Genomic DNA, 18756 nt, shown 5'->3' with positions numbered 1-18756 from the left:
CCACATGAATAATTGACAAAACATCCCTAATCAGATAATATCAAAAATTTAGTATGCTCTCAGGTTTTTGTGTGTTTTTTTTCTGTTATTTTCTGTTATGTCCATTCCTGTTTTACTCTTTGCCTCTGTGTTCTTGTTTAGGTTTGGTTAGTTGATCATTGGTTCCTTCTTCTCTGTTGTATTTGGTATCACATGTCCTTTTATGTATTGTCACTAGATTTACTTCCTGTTTTATTTTGTAGTGGTCAGTTTCATGTGTTTTTGTCGAGATTTGTTTCCTGCCTGCTTGTTTGTATATATTGCCCTCAGTTCTGTTCAGTCCTCGTGGTGTCATCGTCTTATGTTGAGTGTTGTACTGCCTTGTACTCTTTTTTTGGATATTCCCTGTGTTTGGATTACCGTCACCTGTTGTTGGATTTAACCCGTGTTGGACTGCCTTTGTTGGATTTTCCCATTTGTTCGGACTCTCGCTGTGAATTTAGACGTAAGCCTTTTTTTGTTAGTATTCCTGTTTTGTTTGGACTAAATAAATCTTTATTTGAACTGCAACCTCCTCGTCAGTGTCTGCAACTTAGGTCCACATCTCTGTTCCTCTGCTTCTGCACATTTCAGCCTGTTGTGGATTAAACTGTAGTCTTGAGTGAGACTCTGCTGCAGAACAGACAGTCTGCAACTTCCAGCCACCTGCAGCTCCAATATTTGTCTTTTTTTTATTCCTATGTTCCATTCATACTAGAATTGCACAAAGCAGCGTTGCCTTTCTTTTAGTCAGCATTGTTAAGCACATCTTGTTTGATTAAACTTTATTCAAATGGTCACGGGACAAAACCATAAAAGTCGCAGGTTCTGTCTGTGCAGAAAGGCAACGAGAGCTGTTTACCTGTGAGGCATCCCCATGATCACACTGTCCACGCCGCTCTGACTGGAGTGGTCGATGATGGTCTTCAGGGCCGGGATGAGCGATTCGCAGCCTTCCAGTCCGAATCGTTTCTCTGAAGACCACTTCCTCTGGAGAAACTCCTCGAACCTGTGGACAGGAGGTGGTGCTGCTGCTTCACATTGCGGCTCAGAACATCTATAACACCAACACCCCTCCCCACCTAGCCCGCTCAGTTAATTACTGCGGAGCTGAGGAATGAGAAGAAACCCGGACTGACCTTGTGGATCGGATCATTCTGGCCAAAAGAGTCCTCTTCTCCTCCAGGCTGAACTGCATGATGCCTGGTGTCTCAAACTTCTGTCTGATCCACTGGCACTGCTCCACGTCGTTAATGAACATAAACTCTACTCCTATATGCTGACAGTAGGCCATCTAGAAGAGAGAGGGAGAGGTCAGCGTGGCCAAGCAGAGGGCTTCCTGAGTGTAACGTCAGGTATCACATGTTCTGTTAAACCCAGAAGCTGCACTCAGAGTTTAGTCTGAAGACAAAAGTTACAGACCTCACAGTGATGCTCACCATCGTTACCTTCTTAGACTGGCTCACAGTGTGTTTTGGAGTTGATTTAAAGAGATTACTGATAACTTTGAAAGCTCTGAATGCTTTATTTCTGATCTGTTAGTATCATACAAAACAGCCGGGCTGAGATCTTTCATCTGTTCCTCTTTAAAGTCCTTTAACTTGTTTATAAACCCCTATATAACCTGGCATATTGGCAGATTAAGAAATCTGGTTAAACTGCTTTCAGTTTTTATGCCCCTGAGGAGCACTCTTAGAACGGCAAACTCAAAATTAAAGATGTGCTTTTATACTGGCTTTAAATTCGGGGGGTTAATCCCATTTGTCAGCTCAAAAGTTTCCCTTTTTGTTTCATTATTTTTATTTACACGGTACAGTAATGTAACACGACTTTTTTACTTATTGGTATTGTTTATTTTTGTTTTCTGCTCGACATTCATAGTTTTTAAACCCTGTTTAGTGAAGAACCCTGGACAGCTACTCTGCAATGAAAAAAAATCCATTCTTAGATGCATCGAGATGCGGACGTGGAATAACAATGCGAAAGGCAGAACTCGGAAGTACAGTCTGTGGCGTGCACATTACAGAGACCGGTCTTCACTTTATATTTGGTGCACCGCCGCTGCTGAATGAATGAAAATTTCACACAATCATTAATATCAACCGCGGATTAATATCACGGTAACACTTAATGCTTGGCAAGCTTCCTCTTCTCATTCAAGAACATCTACGTGACAGATGCTGTTATAAGAGCAGCGTAAGTTAGGTGTTTTAAGGGCGGTGCGTAATGTGTTTGTGTGTACTGAGTGTGCGGTTGAGCGAATGAAAGCGAGTGACGGGGAAATCTTGTGGAGGGTGGTGACCTCGGAGGAGCGGAGGTTCGTCAAGCAAATTAGGTGTGCAAACTAGTCCTTTCAAGCTAATGAGGAGACGTGCAAATGAAATGCCTGGTAATTATCCAGACATCCTTTATCAAGATGTAATCGAATCGTGAGATGCCCAGAGATTCCCACCCCTACAAATACTTATTATTAATTATTATGACAATGTGGATGTTTTCTTTTTTTTATACCAGTGGCCCATTTTAAAGCATTTTACCTCAAGGCGGCGTATAATCTCTTTGAGCGGCAAAGCGCTCTCACTGCCGCCGATGAAGGTGGTGTTGGGAAGTCGGAACACTTTGTCCAGGTCAGATTCAGCCAGCCCGTAAAGACCTGTTGTAAAGACACAAAGAGGAAAGGAAACACCAATGATATGAAGATTTCCTGGAATCCTGGAACATTATCTTACAGCCCATTTGAGCTATAATCTGTCATCACTTTATTTGTAAGCTTTGATTAATTGATTAATGGTTTGCCTGGTGCCACTCACAGACCTCTTCCTGTCTGTGGTGGTCCTGGTCTGTATGTGTCTGAAACGATTAATCAGCTAGCAAAATCGTTAATCAACAAATCAACTACTCGTGGGATTCAAACTCCTGACCTGCGTTAGTGTAATTAGTGTAATTTTGGATCCATTATTAGATAATTAAGAGAGTTGCTGCATGCTGGGGGACTAGATAAAGTAAGAATGGACAAAACTGATGCAGCGGACGTAACGGAGGTTTCCTGCTAACGATGCGTACTCCCTGAGCCCAAACTGAGATGTCCCCGATGACATCACTATGACATCATCTGGGTTATGTTCTCAGACTTGACAAAGATCCTCCAGAGAAACTAAAGACATAATACAAATGTTTTCACCGGCTGAGAAGAACTCCTCCTTGCTAGTAAAATGGCATTTGTTTACATTTTGAGACACTGAATTGGATCTCAAATGATCCTTTAATCCCGTATGAGATCGAAGCTCACTTGTGGACACTACAGAATCAAAACTGAACTTTTTACAATCTGAATGTCGCTGAGCTTTCTCTGTCAGGACCCGATGCTCTGGACTAACCTGCCAAACAAAAAAGGAATGTGGAGTGTGTCCTCCTTTGAATACCTGCTTGCAGGCTTGTAACCTTGTCTTTATTCAATGAATATAATAATATAATAGAAATTGCGATCATTACATCATACCAAATCTGGTAATGCTTTTCAGGAAACAACCATGTAGGTTGGTATTAATTATACAGAAAATGTGCACAAAGTTCTGTTATTAGTTAGTTCTGTAAACCTTGTTTTTGAAGAGCTCTGTAAATACATTTGGGTAACCTTTCCTTGCAGGGGTGGAAATTATCTTTTTGGCTCGCCTGCCAATGGGACTGGTAGATGAAAAAATCCACCTGGCAAAAATAGTAACTTTCCTTTTTATGTCACGTAAACATTTGTTTCAGTACTTTTAATTGAGATAATAAGGTATTCTGTCAAACTTAAAGAAGACACCAGATTGAAATTTGAAGCAAAATTATTTTATTGCTATTAAATGTACTTAGGACAGTAAATTATTTTATAAACTTATTAATCATTCAACTTAAATCTCAACACTGCTCACTCTTAATCGTGCTTTATCATTCAACCTAAAACTCCTCATTAATTCATATTTGTTTATGTTCTGCTTCAGCAGTGTATCACTAGTACAGGTCTAATATTAATAGTAGGTTGTTTTCATTTATAAAATCTTTGTTCAAGAAAAACAGTATACATCGGTCTGTTTAATTTATTAATGCTAAGTACTAACAAAAAAATCATAACCATTCATGCACAAAAATGATGAAAAAAGTTGTAGTTTTTACTCGCACATTTTTCTGTACCAGCCATGTACGTTGGTATTAATTATACAGAAAATGGTCACAAAGTTCTGTTATTTTAGTCAAGAGTTTAGTTAGTTGTGTTGAGTTTATGTAATTAGTGGTTGTGGATTTGCTCCATTTAAACCAAACATTCATTTATTATTTAAAACTTAATTTATCTTAGTTATTGAATGTTTAATGACCTGCTTTGCACTGATTAAAAGCATCTATAGATTAGGCCAGCAATTAATCAGACTAAAGACATTTTCCTTACAACCAAACTGCACTGTCCTTCCTAAGATACGTCCTAGTAAACTCCTGGGAATTTATAAGGACAATTATTATCATTTCGGATTAATCTGCTGATAAATTATCGTTTGATCTGTTAATCACGTGGTCTATAAAATAAACAAACAAAGTGGCGGACCCCGCCACACAACGCTATTCCAGTCGAAAACTAATGAAATACGAGGTTCTGTTGGTGTTTCAGAACATTTACGTTTTATTCATTCGACAGACGCTTTTATCCAAAGAGACTTACATTTGAGGAGCAACATACAAGCATCAATAAAGTACTACTAGTAAGAGCAGCACTAAATAGTAAGAGCTATTATGGATCAGTGGAATACATGCCTAGGGGTAGGGCTGGACAATAAAACAATAACAATAATTGTTGCAATACAATTTTCCACAATAACAATATAACAAATGTTAAATAAATATTCAATCAATGTTTAATCTTATTCATTTGAATCACAAACGCTTTAGCGCTTAATTTTTCTATTAAGATATTTATTTTGTTGAGAAAAAGAGACTGAAATATATTTTACTTAATTTTACTCAAGCATAGTTGTTGAATAAAATATTTTGTAATAATTGTTTTGAAAGTTCTGCCTCATTTGTTAAGTAATCCAACATTTTTGGCCCAAGCCCTATCTAGGGGAAGACTTAAGCGTTAACGAATAGTGTAATCAATACAAGAGAATTGTACGGAGATTAGCACATTTTTGAAAAATTTTAAGCAAGGACTAAAAACTAAACAACGTCATGCAACAAAATCACTCTTTCTTTGCCTCTGTGTGTTTATGTTGACAAATATTTACTAAACTTTGCTGACGTAAGCAAAATTGGGGCAGAGTTGTGTCTGAGGTTCCCCTGAAAATAAACCACGCAGAGTGTCAGAACAAGAACAGGGAGGAGCGGCGAACAGGGCCGACCTGATGGGTTCGATTTCAAAAGTCAATATTCGGAGGAGCAGCAGGCTGACACATTATTGGGTGGCTTGTGTTTATCTATAGCACGTGATGTCCTGGTTGCACCAAACAGAGATAAGACAGTATGGAACGGAGAGGGTTGTATCTACGTCTGTTCTCAGCAAATTAGTGCAGGGTGCTGTGCTGAGTGCAGGGGGTTTTCAAACCAATATGCCAGAGTCAGTTCTCTGCGTTACATAAGGGATCTTTAGACTTTCCTCCCCGCGTCTGCAGACCCCCCCCACACCCAGCAACACACACGTTGTTGTCTTTGATGGTTCAAAGTATAGGCAGTAATCAAGTAGTGTCTGCCTGCAATCTAATCACAGTAACATTTTAATGAAGCAGGCACAGATAAGCCTGAATAAGTCCTGTCTGACCCCACTGGCTGCTGAGCAAAGGTTTGGACGAGCCAACACACACATACACACACCTCCTTTCTAAGTAGTACCACCCAAATTAACCGTCAGCCTGGGCCTTTTTAAAGCCAACAGAGAGGAGCGCAGGGGCAACCTCAACACTAGGTTAATAATCTGCTGATAAACCACAGGAACGCCGCGGACCAGAGGCAGCCTATTAGATTAGAAAGTAATGTGCAGTCACTGGATGTAGGTCAAAGGTTAGTCCCCACTAAAAAGAGCAAAGAGTTCTCGTCCTACCCTCCAGCGATCTGATTATAGAGACCTTTTTTATAGTGAGACAACTCTGGAGGCCTGGAGAAACACTGACGCACTCACTGTGTAGGCTAAGTATCGCACAGAGATGCTCATTTATGCTTTCAGGCTGATTCGGACCCCGACGCCAACCTATTGTTGCACCTCTGTGAAGCGGCCAGGACAAAGCAGAACTCGGTGAAACTGAACAATACCTCTATTAGCTGTGGAAACATCCTATCACAGCTCATAACAATCACCTGTTTTTGAACTCAGAGCCCCGACCTTTTCAGCAGGCACAATGACCGTTTGCTGCAGGCATGCACAACACACCACAGCAAACACACACACACACACACACACACACACAGTTCAGTTTGACTGGGTCAAAACTAACAAGTCTATGTTTAGTTAACACATTACTGAAACTGAGTCAACATGTTTAAAGTAAGTCATTAAACATCATGTTAAGTATCCTCATTTGGGGAAAAATGTCAGAAAACAACACAAACATTTTAACTGACGGGGGGAAGAAAGTCGCACATTAATGACAATAAAACCTGTCAGCTTAACTTGTATCCTCATAAACTATATCATGGTTACAGTATGTGCTGATAAGATCAACAAGATACACACGTGCAGGACATTTGACAAGACAAGACTACTTAGTGAGCTCACTGGCAAAATTAAAACAACACTTTCGGACACGACTCAAATCATTCTCTAGGCACCTTTACTTACACACATGCAAACGTGCCAGATCAATCAGTAGGATATTTTTCTATCACGGCAATGCATGATGGTACATATGGCTTGAGTAGTGACCATCAGTTGTTTGCTACTCTTCAAAATTCCTTCTGGGACTTTGAGTCGACTACATGGGGCGGGGGTCGGCAAATAAGTCTGGCATCGGGCCAAATTATTCTCAAGTCATTAGATGGCGGGCCGGAACGTAGTAAATTTATATATATTGAATAATCCATGTACTGTGTGGGTTGTGTGTTCACTCCCCACTTGCTGCTAGTATCTCCCTTTTCAACAAACTGATTATGAAGAGATCGTTTTACATGTTAACATTCAAGCATGTGCAGGCGCTTTTATTTTGTACAATCACTTAAGAGGAAGTGATTATGTGAGTAACTTTTGCTGTCATGACTGAAATCTGTTTCAGCACCAGCCGCTATAATGTTTTTTTTTTTTTTTTTTTGCTGTTATCAAAGTAATCTGGCCACGGGCTACATATTTTTGTTGGCGGCCGGCTTTTGCCAGCCACTGACATAATACTGGTATAATAATTCTCACTACACATTTAGACAGACCTACAAAATAGCAAACTCAGTAGTGAGTTATTTCAGACCTTAGGGCCCATGTCCACCAAAGTGTTTTTTGCCAGCTGCTCTTCTGAAAACGTCCATCAGGGAGCGCTAGCGGGCGTTTTTGAGGCGCAGCGTTTTTTTCCCGACTGCTTTGGTTGCTATGATACATTTGTTGCAAGTAGTTCTACCAAACTTTACTGGATGTAAAAAATGTCAACACAGAGCAGAGTACTTGTTCTGGCTCTTGTTCTGCATGAAGGGAAGGCTGAAGCAGGTAGAGAGCGAGGACGGACTCGCCGTATGTAGGTTCATGTGATTTTGTGGGCGAGGAAACATCTCGGCGAGTGCCACCGTTTAGTCCAAGAGCTGAGGTTCGACGAAGCCCGGTTCCAGGATAGTAACCGTTGCTACGGTGTGGTGTTTGTCCCGCCACTCCTCTACTGTGATTGGACAGCTGGGTAAAAAGTGACGAGCGCAGCGTTTTTCCCAAAGTTGAAGGCGACTAGAAAAAAACACTCAGCACTCAGCGTCAGAAAGAAATGCTTTGGTGGACACTTGGAGTCCCTTAAGCCTTATCTTGTTTCCTCACAAACTATAACTTGCTATACACAGTATGAGCTGATAAGAACAACAGGATACACAAGTGCAAGAACAAACTGAACATGGGAGAAGTCTGCCCTCAGGGCTCAGAGTCTTTCTGCCTGGAAGCCCTGAAGGCAAACAAAAAGTCACTTATTAGGATGTGAATATAGATATTAATGATTAATTATCTGGTCAAATACATTTTAAACATAAATGAAATTTTTACAAAATAAATATAGGGCACCACTTTCTAATAAGGCATACTTTACAAAGACTATGTTGTACTTAATTGCTTTATTAATGGGTAATTAATGGTAAATTTAATTAATAATAATAATAAAAAAAACTTTTAGGTAGGCGGGTTGTGCCAGGTGTAGATCCTTCCTCAAGTAAGCTCTTTAATTCCTCTTCACCTAAACCATGGCTTCTTAGAAATTCAAAATCCCAGTATCTTTTACTTACTCTTTCTAATAAACAATCAAACCTGCTGCTGTTATTAATGTTAGTCAATCATTAACAATCCTTTTTTCTGTTTATTCAGAACTGCCCTCAGCTGGGGATAGTAGAGGTCGAATCATAATAAAAACAGCTGTTCAGTATAATATTTTAGTCAATGTGCTTTGCAGCTCTGCAAGTTGTCGTCCTGCTCATTTCAGGGGATTATGAGATACCGGGGTAGAAACATGTAAAAGCTCCCTCTCCAATAAACATGGGGGTATTTTCTTTCAGAAAAATTTTGAAGGCTAATCCGTAGGGCTTCATCAAATGACTATTTTCATTATCGATTAATCTGCAGATTATTTGATTATTTTCCACACAAATGAATGTATGGGAAACACTGTACTGGATATCACTCACCATATTAACCAGTAAACAAGTTCACTTCGAGCCTGGCGCATCACCTTGGCAACGCATCCGATGAAAGCGTCTATACTATATTCGAGCATCACAACCCCTGCAAAGTGACTTGTTTCACTATGAGAATATGATCCATTCGGTCGATAACAAATGTCTACAAGCTAAACCGGAAGTTAACCGGAAGTTAGTTTGCTCGGCCTATAACGCAACCGCCAGCTAGTGTTGTTGGTGGTGTAATTGCAGAACAACGCAGATACCAATACACACGTATAAATGCGTGGCTACTTGCGTAGCTTACCCCGTAGACCAAACTCAGGGCTTCAAAACGGCAGTCCACAAACCAATGGTGACTACTTCCACTTCTTTTATCAAATCACAGGAAGAGGCGAAGGAAAATGAAATTAACATGTAAGCAGGTTTATATTTCTCACCAACGTTCTGGAAACCGACGGTACACGGGGCATCGTCAAAGTCTACACAGCTGATGTCCAGGGGGTCCAGCTTCGCTATGTGGTGCCCTCGTACCTACAAACAGAGAAACACAGTGTAAGTGTGCAACAGGTCAGTCTTTGTCAGCCCGTTTCAGCAGATTAGAGTCTGTCTGCACTTTGTAAACTGCTGACCACTTCCTGTAAGATTTCCTAACACATGTCCACACATGTTAGCAAGAATCCTGCTAAAAAGGATGCAAGATGTTGTTAAAACAGTCGTTTAACAGGTCATCAGCAGATTCGACACTGCCCTAATGTGCTCGGGCAGTGGTGAAAAGCAACTAAATCCGTATGTACTCAAGTACAATAACTTTATTGAGATATTTCCATTTTATGCTTTTACTTTTACTCCACTACGTTCCAGAGCCAAATATTTTACTCCTCGACATTTACCTGACAACTTTAGTTCCTTTTATAGCTATAATTTGCTTCATCCCAACCCCCTGCAACATGTTAGGTAGGGATGCACCGAATGTTCGGCCACCGAAATTAATCGTCACTTTCGGTGTTCGGTCTACTAAGTCAAAAGACCGAATAAAATTTACCGAACATTTACGTTGACATGTCGGCACTTCTTTGAAAAGAACCGCTTTGAGTGTTTCTGTCGCTCGTCTGTGAGAAGGCGATTAAGCTAGCTAAATCTGGAGTGCACACGTATTAAAGCCTTTATGGTAAATCCACTGAAACGGACCAGAGCGAGCTGACAGGCAGGTTAGTGACTTTATCCTGTCAGTTTGTCTCTTTACAAAGACAAGTGCTGCAGTATGAGAGTCCTGCCTGAAGAGAGGCTGTGAAGTCTTCATGTTACGCCGTACGAGAACCACATACAACATTATTTATCAAACTGGGTCGGACTCGAGGAGGAAACACACGTGACAACGTCCAGTTATCAAAATAAGGTCAATCACAAAAGTACCAAGCAGGAACACAACCGGAACTATCCCCTGCTTTGAGGCAACAATGAATATGCATATTTTCACGGTAATGAAAGCAGGTTAAACTGGGCCCACGGAATGACAAAAGACATTAGATTAGAGATTAGATTTACATGTCAAGGGCAGGTTTTTAAACAACAACTTCACTAGAGCTCTCTGTCTGTCATCTGTATGACTGATTGTTTAAGCCATATTTCATCATTACACTGTTTTTACACAAGGTCATCACCTTTCCTGAATTTATTAGAATATTTTTTGAATAAACCAAACCAGAATCACTTTGTTTACAACTTTACAGGTTGAAAACACCAGCCCGCGTGTCTGTAACTTAATGTGTGCAACAGCGTCTTTTCTAACAAATGCAGCCTAAAACATGAGCCATTGTTTGATAGTTGGGGCTCGTAAAATGCATCTTCTCCCAAAAGTGAACTGCAAAGGCAATCTATTCTTAGTTTACTGTTCCTTCTTATCGTTTCACTGTACTGATAGCAGAGGCCTGAAGATAAATGTCACCTGGACTCTGATACGATTTGTTCAGGATCACTGCATCCGTAAACACACTCAAGGTCACTGTCAGAAAATAGTACAGACTTCTACAAAAACCCAACCTTATAATAACAAAGCAACACGCATTTTCTGTGTGAGACAAAGAGCTCAGGGGTGTTTGGAGTTAGTTTACCTGGTAGGCTCGTATGAGTGATTGTACTGCTAGATGATCCTCCAACAGCTTCTCCACGTTGGGCTGAGCCCCCACCAGTGCCTGGACACTGGCCAGTCCCTGAGAAGTCCCGCTAAACGGTGGAGGGGTCTGGTAGGCCGCACCAGGCGGAGCCCCAGCATTGGCGTTACGGAAAAATATGTCCCAGGACTGCAGGGAGACAAAATGAGAGAGAATGAAAGGAGACAAATTACTCAACAAGTTTAAACAAATGTCAGAATTTGTTATATATTATTTAAGTTATCCATTGTTATTTACTTCTTTAATGTGTTTTTAGCACAGGGTCATGCCTAGGGATGGTTATCGAGAACTTTGTTGTTTATTTATCTTTAGAATGTCTTTTGTTCTTTTTGCACTATGCCCAGCTGCTTCTGTAACACTGGAAATTTCCCCATTGTGGGATTAAAAAAGGATTTTTTAATCAAACTGAAATTTCCAAAAACAGTGGATTCGTTAAGACCCATGCGTTTAGATTCTGTTTATCGGTTCCTAACTATCTGCATTTTTCAGCGGTGCTCCCGATTGAACTTGCAGCGAGCATTTTAAAGTCCATACAAGTGTCTCTTATCTGCCAGGACCTGCTATGCCGACCTACGCTGAACGAATGATCTCTACAAATTATTCAATCTACATTTTTCTTAGAGACCCCAGAGACGCCCCTCTAGTAGAGACCCCTTTCACTTCAGCCAAGATGGATGAATTTTGAGAATAGAGACCCTATGCCTCTACCGTACATTACGGGGGCCCCGTAAAATCCGAGAAGAGAACCCCCTACTTGATTTTCATAATAACTCACACAACGGTGAGGATCGAGGGTCGGACGCATCATTTTGTCACAGAGGCGGCAAAAGTTTTGGACGGTCTAGAACGGAGTTGTCACTGAGAAGATTTGTGATGACGGGGATGGAATCAGAACCGGATTTGATAAGTAGATTTGGAGTAAGAATTGGAATCAATAAAATTGAAGCAATAAAGAAACCCAATCCTCCCAGGTTAAATGTTTACAGCATGCACCCGCAAACACAGCAACATTGACGTTGACAGATGTCAAGTGCAGGGCTTGACATTAACACCTGCCAACCCGCTAAATGCGGGTGCATTTCACTCGTGGCGGGTAACACAGTCACTCCCACTAGCCACTTTGGTGCTGTAAACAAGAAGACGCTGTGGAGATTAAAGTAGCCTGCCGTTTATTATCAACTTAACCAGCAGCAGCAATGATATAGCGATCTTTTTTAATTGCAGGAGAATCCATACAACAGGCGCGTCTCACTCTCTCCTACGTGACATCCAGACATTTGTCAAACGTGAATAAAAGTTGAATCTGTCACAGGGCAGCCACAGTCCCTCGGACCTGTAGACCGTCAGCCTCCCGGTCACTTTTAACCCGATAGTATGATCTCTGTCATCACACGCAACTGGCTGCACACGCTCACACATCAACACAGCGTTCGGTCAGTGCGTGAGTGTGCGTGGGCGAGCAGCGTGGAGAAAAAATGCACAGGAGAAGAGCGACAGAAAGAGAAAAGGCAGAGCTGAGACAGAAAATGCAGGAGGACAGAGCTGTTAAATGCTGTAAAATTACAGATATCTTCATGATTTAGGGACGTGGTGTTACTACCAGCAGGGCTGCCCCTTATGTCACATCATATCAGAACTACCTTTCCAGAGTTAATTCTGTTTTTGAATAAAAGTAGTCATACCATGTAGCAAAGCAGAACATGCATTTGTATGAGAATAATCTGAAAAATAAAGACTAGTAGTCTATACTTGTTTCAGGTGGACGTATCTCTAGTTACTCAGAGCTACCAGTGCTTCATGATCCACTCAGAGCTCTGAGGAAGTGTAGATACAAAACAACACTTTTAATCCTGTTGCCTTAATTGTGGATTTTTTCTTAGACAAATTAATTTACTCTTTGCTCTTTGTTTCTAATGCAGATACTTTTTTCTACTCTATATTACAGTATTTACCGCTGTTATAAATAATATAGACTACATGTTTGTTTTTGTTTTTACACACAACCTTATCAGAGCTAATGATAATATTAGTACATTTTAGCACATCAGTTTAGTGTACTGTTTAGCTCTGATATGAGAAAGTTTCTGACTCGGCCTCCATGTTAAAAACAGACAAACCAGAACTAAACACCACCCAATTCGCTGTTTTGTCATCCACTTGTGTCCAGATGCGTCCTCGCTGGTGTCCCCAGCTTAAGAGTCGACAGCCATGCTGCTTGTGTGGCTGAAAAAACACACATTTCACCTTGCATCTAAGTTTCTAACCATAGAGGAGACTAATAGGCTTATTTCTGTGAGAGGCTTTTAAGGTCACAGGTAAAGGAAACTTCTCAACGTCCGCCTCTGTAGTGGGAAATCAGCTTACAGGTAGTGTATGACATTTTGAATGCCACTCACATTGCTCTACAATGTGAAACCCTGCGTCCAAGGGTTTCAGGTTAACCCACTTCATGATGTTTACCAGCTTATTGATTGTATCTTGGAGTTTGTTCTACTTGGTCAATGAAAAGCAAAGTTGAAAGTTGTAGATTAGGCTGGAAACTCAGCCTTTCTAGCAATTTGGAAGAGCTAATTAAAGGTAGAAATTTCCTTTACAGCACTTAACTTATTATTATAGAAGCAATGGTAGCACTGGTTTTGAGCCACCATACGCAGCGTGTTATATTGATACTCCTAACGACTAGATATCTCACTGCCACAATGTCAGGACAGTTTATCAGTGGGCACTTTCAGTATTTAGATATAAAGCAACTTGCTGGAAATCAGTGTTTAGATTTTGCATGTGCCACTCATCCTCCCATTTCCAAAACCTTTTACCAGACAGCACCCTTTGATAGGGGCTTTGATCTCTAGGCTCGAGCTAGCTAACATGATGTATGCAAATCCAGTGAGAAATGGCAACAGTAATTACGCTAGCCCAGACTACACAAAGTTAGCTCTTGCAGTTAGTGTAAATTACACGTGTGTCTCAAACCATCTAGCAGAAGTTTGAAAGCACAGAAGCCCTCCAACCAAAGTCTAGACAAATCCAGGCCACTATCTGAATGAATGGGTGGAGGGTCATAACTGCAGTTTCACTGGTCACTGGGACATAAAAACTGCATGTATAGAATCAGCAGTAAAATCTAATAAAAACAACCAAAAAAGATTAATGACTTTGCCCCAAAACAAGGTTAAAAAAGTGTTTTCCCCGCCGGTTCTACTTCTACTACGCGTGCACAAGTTTTCACGAGCTTTATTCATTTGGCGGACGCTTTTATCCAAAGCGACTTGCAATTGCTATATATGTCAGAGGTCGCACGCCTCTGGAGCAATAAGGGGTTAAGTGTCTTGCTCAGGGACACAATGGTGGATGGGTCACAGTGGGGGATTGAACCCGGGTCTCATCTCTTCTGAGAAAACTTCCTCTTATAACACCTCTAACTCCTGATCTCTAACGTGCACTTCCTGTGCTCTTCTTCTTCTATCCACCTACAATTATCTTGTATTGATTGCACTTTTTGTTAACTCTTACTTCCTTCCCTAGGTATTTACCCCATTGATGTGATTGCTGCTCTGACTAGTATGTGTTGTCAGTTGTAGATCTGTATGTGATGCTTTGTTGTTGCTTGTATGTTGTTCCTCAAATTTTAAGTCGCATCATGCGGTGCATCTGATCTGGTCACACAGCTGCTCCTCGCTGCCACCACAACATCTGAAACTGTCGCAAACCTAAACTTTGCACTTACGTCAGGTGGAGTCATACAAGTGGCTGAATTTGTTTCCTGGCTCGGCTGTTAAAAGGCAGACGATCGGCTTTCTTGCAGCCGCCATATATGATGTTACAGGCTTTCCACATATAATTATATTCAGGATTATTTAAGTGGCGTGTCTTAAATCACACAAACACTTTTTGTACTGTTATTTGAAAAGCCATAAACACACAGTGACAGTGTGAGCTGTCTCGCCTTAAAACAGGTGTGTCTTCTTCACCAGCTTCTTCGCAAAACTATCCACCACCTCGTTAAAATCCAGAGCTCTGACCAGATCACTAGATGCTAACCATTAGTTTTCACTCTGAGCTTTCCTTTCTCGGGTTTGAGGAGTTTAAACACAAAACAACTCTTAATCTTTATCTCCCCATAAGCTCACAGTTATGTGTGCAACCCACAAAGACATCGCTTGGAAACCCATCTCTATTACAAGTAGTACAAATCTGACCCCTCAGCTATTGCACTTTATCTTTCATCTATATTTTCTTGTCCCTGTTTTATTGTGAAGCACTTCAGAACACTGTCTTCAAAAAGGTGAGTCATACATAAAGTCATTATCATTATTGTTCCAGTACAAGTAGAAAATGTTCCAGTGTTAGAATTAATAGTACTTGCAGCAGCAGTATTTCTAGCAGGGGTGATTACAGTAGTGCCAGCAGTTCTTGTGTTAGTACTGTTTTCTGCCTGAATGGATCAGTGCATACAGAACAGTAATCAGTCCTCCTGTTGATACTGGCCATTAAGAGATCCCTTACCAACAAGTTTTGGTAAGTGGTAGAGATGGGGGACAAAATCCACTATCCTCGTTCTGTCCAAAGTTCAGCTAAAGCTAATACAACTTCAGCAGTCTAAAAGGTAAACAAATCAACTAAATCTCTTCCAAAGTTTTTGTCTTTTCAGTAGAAAATTCCCCCTTTTGTTTCTACAATAAATTTCTCCCTTGCTAAGCCACTCATCAAGAGTAGCAGGTGCTGGAAACAGATGTTGCTGTTGAGTGTTTTTAAATTTACTTTCTATTCTATGAGCACGACTCATTAAACCCCTCCACTGTATTGTGATGGCGACAGATATCTCAAAACATGGACGCATAAAACCTGACCTATCATCTGCATGGCCAGACAGACCTCACTGAAGATGAGTGAGAAAATGTTTTTGTAATTTGGGTGAACTGATCCTTTAACATTATCTTTGAATTAGGCACTTTCTTTGTCATTCATTTCAAGGGACTGCTTTTCCCTTTAGATGTTAAACCCTTCAGTACCTTAAAATGCACCATATATCTGGAACAAGCTCCCAGAAAACTGCAGATCTACTAAATCAGAAGGGTTTTCTTTTTGGAGCTGCATTTTATTATATCAAATTAAAGCTTTTGGCTAATATCTTACACTGCACTGTGACTTTTACTGTCCTGTTTTTATTTTGTATTTAAATGTTGTTTTTGTTTTTCACAATATTGCTCTTCTGCTTTATGTAAAACACTCTGAATTTTCTTGTTTTTCAAATGTGCTTTACAAATAAAGTTCCCTTGCCTTAAGTGCTAGTAGTCAGTTTCACAACTTAGATGCTAATGAGGTTGCGCTTGACAAATTTGTTGACATAATGTTTTTACATATACACACATATATATTAAACTACGTTTTACCCTGAGAGCAGCTTTGTTCAACTTCTTTTAACGTGAAAGAACTGGTGCAACCTTTTTTGATGACACTTCATTCAAACATGCGCAAGCAAACACACAAAGTACCGATAGCGTCTATCTGAACCTTTACCCTACTACATTTTGAACAGCTATCTGTTACCAGTGAGACCTCATTTCTTCTCTTTTCAGGGCCCTTAGGAAGAAGCGAGGGGGCACACATTCAGTGAAAATGATTTTTGGATTTAGCATACATACCTTAAAGACAAATTGAAAAGATGTGACATCAAACATATACAAAGATCTGCAGTACCTTGTGTACATTCCTGGGATTCTCCAGCCACGCATAGTACATCTCCTCCACATAGTTAGAGCTGGTGCCATTAAGAAAGGGCTCAGCAGCCACAGGTGTGTTCAGGCGCCTCACAGGCTGAAACGTCCTTAAGCCCCTTTCGGTCATCAATAGTCTTGGCTGTGATAGGCTCTGTGCAGCCGTTAAAGGCCGAAGCCTTGCAACTGTAGTCCGTAAGCGGTGCATGGCTGCAGGTCAGCCACAGCTCCTCCTCCCCCTTCCCTTCTTGTCGACGCACTGTCCTGGACAAGGACACCTGTCTGGCTGAACTGGTTCGCTTCTCCACAGCTCCCGCTTGCCTCTCTTCCGCTGACGGTACACTGGGTCCTGGTTAGTGTAAATGTAAATTGTGTATATCAGAAACACACCACATAACAATGACACTGTTCTATATGCTTTGTATATTGTAGTTAAAGGACAAACCTTGTGTTTTTTCTTATTCTCAACATTTCCCACGAAAAGACCCCAAACCAACAATGTGTTGGTCACTCAATACTTCCTGAAGTACCTGTCTGTGGTACTCAGTCAAATCCCATTGGTTCCTATACTTGAAGGCATGAATGTTTAAAAATAAATATTTACTTCATTTTTTTTTTAAAAAGGCTCAGTCATTTCCTGGAACAGCTGGTCACTTAAGTTTTAATCAAATGTTAGAAAATACTGCTTTTTGTTTAGTGATAGTTCATCCATATTTGGTTCTCTAGAGTGTTCGCAACAGCAGGAAGGTGTTGAGCCAAAAATAAATAAATAAACAGTACCTGTGTTTACTGTAATGAAGGAAAATGTCACCCTGTGCAACAAATGGAGCTCTATGGCGCAGGGGAAGAAACTAGCTTAGGCTATACAGACAATACTTGTTAGCAGGATGAATTACTTGTTGTTTTTTGGTCTTTTCGTGGGATTTGTTGACAAATAAAAATATAGAATATCACCAGCCTTATTCTTTTGTGATGAAAAAAGACCCTCAGTGCTGTAGCTTTATTTTAGCTCTTTGTATCTGGATCAGATGATATATCACAGTACATCCTTAATATAGCTAGACCATCACTGGGGAGCTCTTAACCATAAAATCAGGGTGACCCAACATAAAGTTGTTTCCATCACTTCAGGGGACATTTGACATGTCTAAGACCTTAAACTCACCCTAAACAAAATCTTAAGTAATGTGCTGGTCCTGAATGAAAAATAAATGCATGACAATAAACAAATTATAACTTTAAACAGAGAAAACGTATTTTATGTTTCATATTATATCATGTCAAATTATATTGTTTATGAAATAGGAATTTGTAATTGGAATAATGGGAATGTAGGTTACTGTGTGTGTTTTTGACATCCCACTTTTTAATCAACAATATGACTAATTATATATTTCTTGCAAACAAATAACAGTGTGACTCAGGCAGTAAGCAGAAGTGGTAACTTAGTGTGTACTAAATGAAAAGCCAGTTAAATACCGGCTCCCGGAAAGAAACTGAGCCCGAAAGATCCGGTTCCCTTCAAAACAGCAGTAACTCACATCACTATTAACTTCAACTTAGACCATGTCTTAAACTTAAACCGTAAAGTTTTGCTCGTGACATTGAATTATTTCCGGTGTGGAAGCTTGCATTTTGTCCCAACAACGTGACGATCTAAACAAACTTATTTGGTTCACGCACAAACAAACACCGATTGTAGCGTCGCGTGCAGGACTTCACCGCAGGGTCAGTTAACGTAAAACTAAAAGTTCCTTACCTGTTCCCCGCAGCCTCACGTGTACCAAACGCAGCGCTTGTCTGTCTGTCCTGAGCGCGAGCAGGATGCGGGGTGTGTGCGTGAGCTCCTTCTCCGACTGCAGCTGGAGAGCTGAGTGAGTCGCGCGCTCGGGTACTGTCTACAAACCAGTGCTGATCTGCGTCACGCAAGCGCTGACGTCAGCACCAAACATGGTGCGGTTGCATCAGCAAACACAGTTTATTTAAAAAAAATAATAATTCAGCAAACACTGAAAGTAAGACGAACAGTGCGTTACTGTAAA

General features: G+C 40.6%; 1 protein-coding gene across 1 annotated transcript in view; it reads right to left on the bottom strand.

The window, feature by feature from the left end:
- The window catches only part of ogdhb (oxoglutarate dehydrogenase b), a 29408-nt gene extending 10783 nt beyond the window's left edge, over positions 1-18625 (bottom strand). Inside the window, exons 1-7 of the mRNA XM_038733636.1 lie at positions 18474-18625; positions 16698-17063; positions 10938-11126; positions 9264-9357; positions 2556-2671; positions 1158-1312; positions 881-1027 (exon numbers count right to left, since the gene is read on the bottom strand). Coding sequence (XP_038589564.1) covers positions 881-1027; positions 1158-1312; positions 2556-2671; positions 9264-9357; positions 10938-11126; positions 16698-16922 — 926 coding nt within the window. The 5' untranslated portion in view covers positions 16923-17063; positions 18474-18625. The remainder of the gene's footprint in view (positions 1-880; positions 1028-1157; positions 1313-2555; positions 2672-9263; positions 9358-10937; positions 11127-16697; positions 17064-18473) is intronic.
- Positions 18626-18756: the final 131 nt, after the last annotated feature.

This window comes from Micropterus salmoides, unplaced genomic scaffold, assembly GCF_014851395.1.
Source record: "Micropterus salmoides isolate LMB-PRFRI ecotype aquatic unplaced genomic scaffold, ASM1485139v1 Ms_hic_scaffold_20, whole genome shotgun sequence".
NCBI lineage: Eukaryota > Metazoa > Chordata > Actinopteri > Centrarchiformes > Centrarchidae > Micropterus > Micropterus salmoides.
Note: the sequence above shows the minus strand (reverse complement) of the source record. Positions and strands in the feature narration are given on the sequence as shown.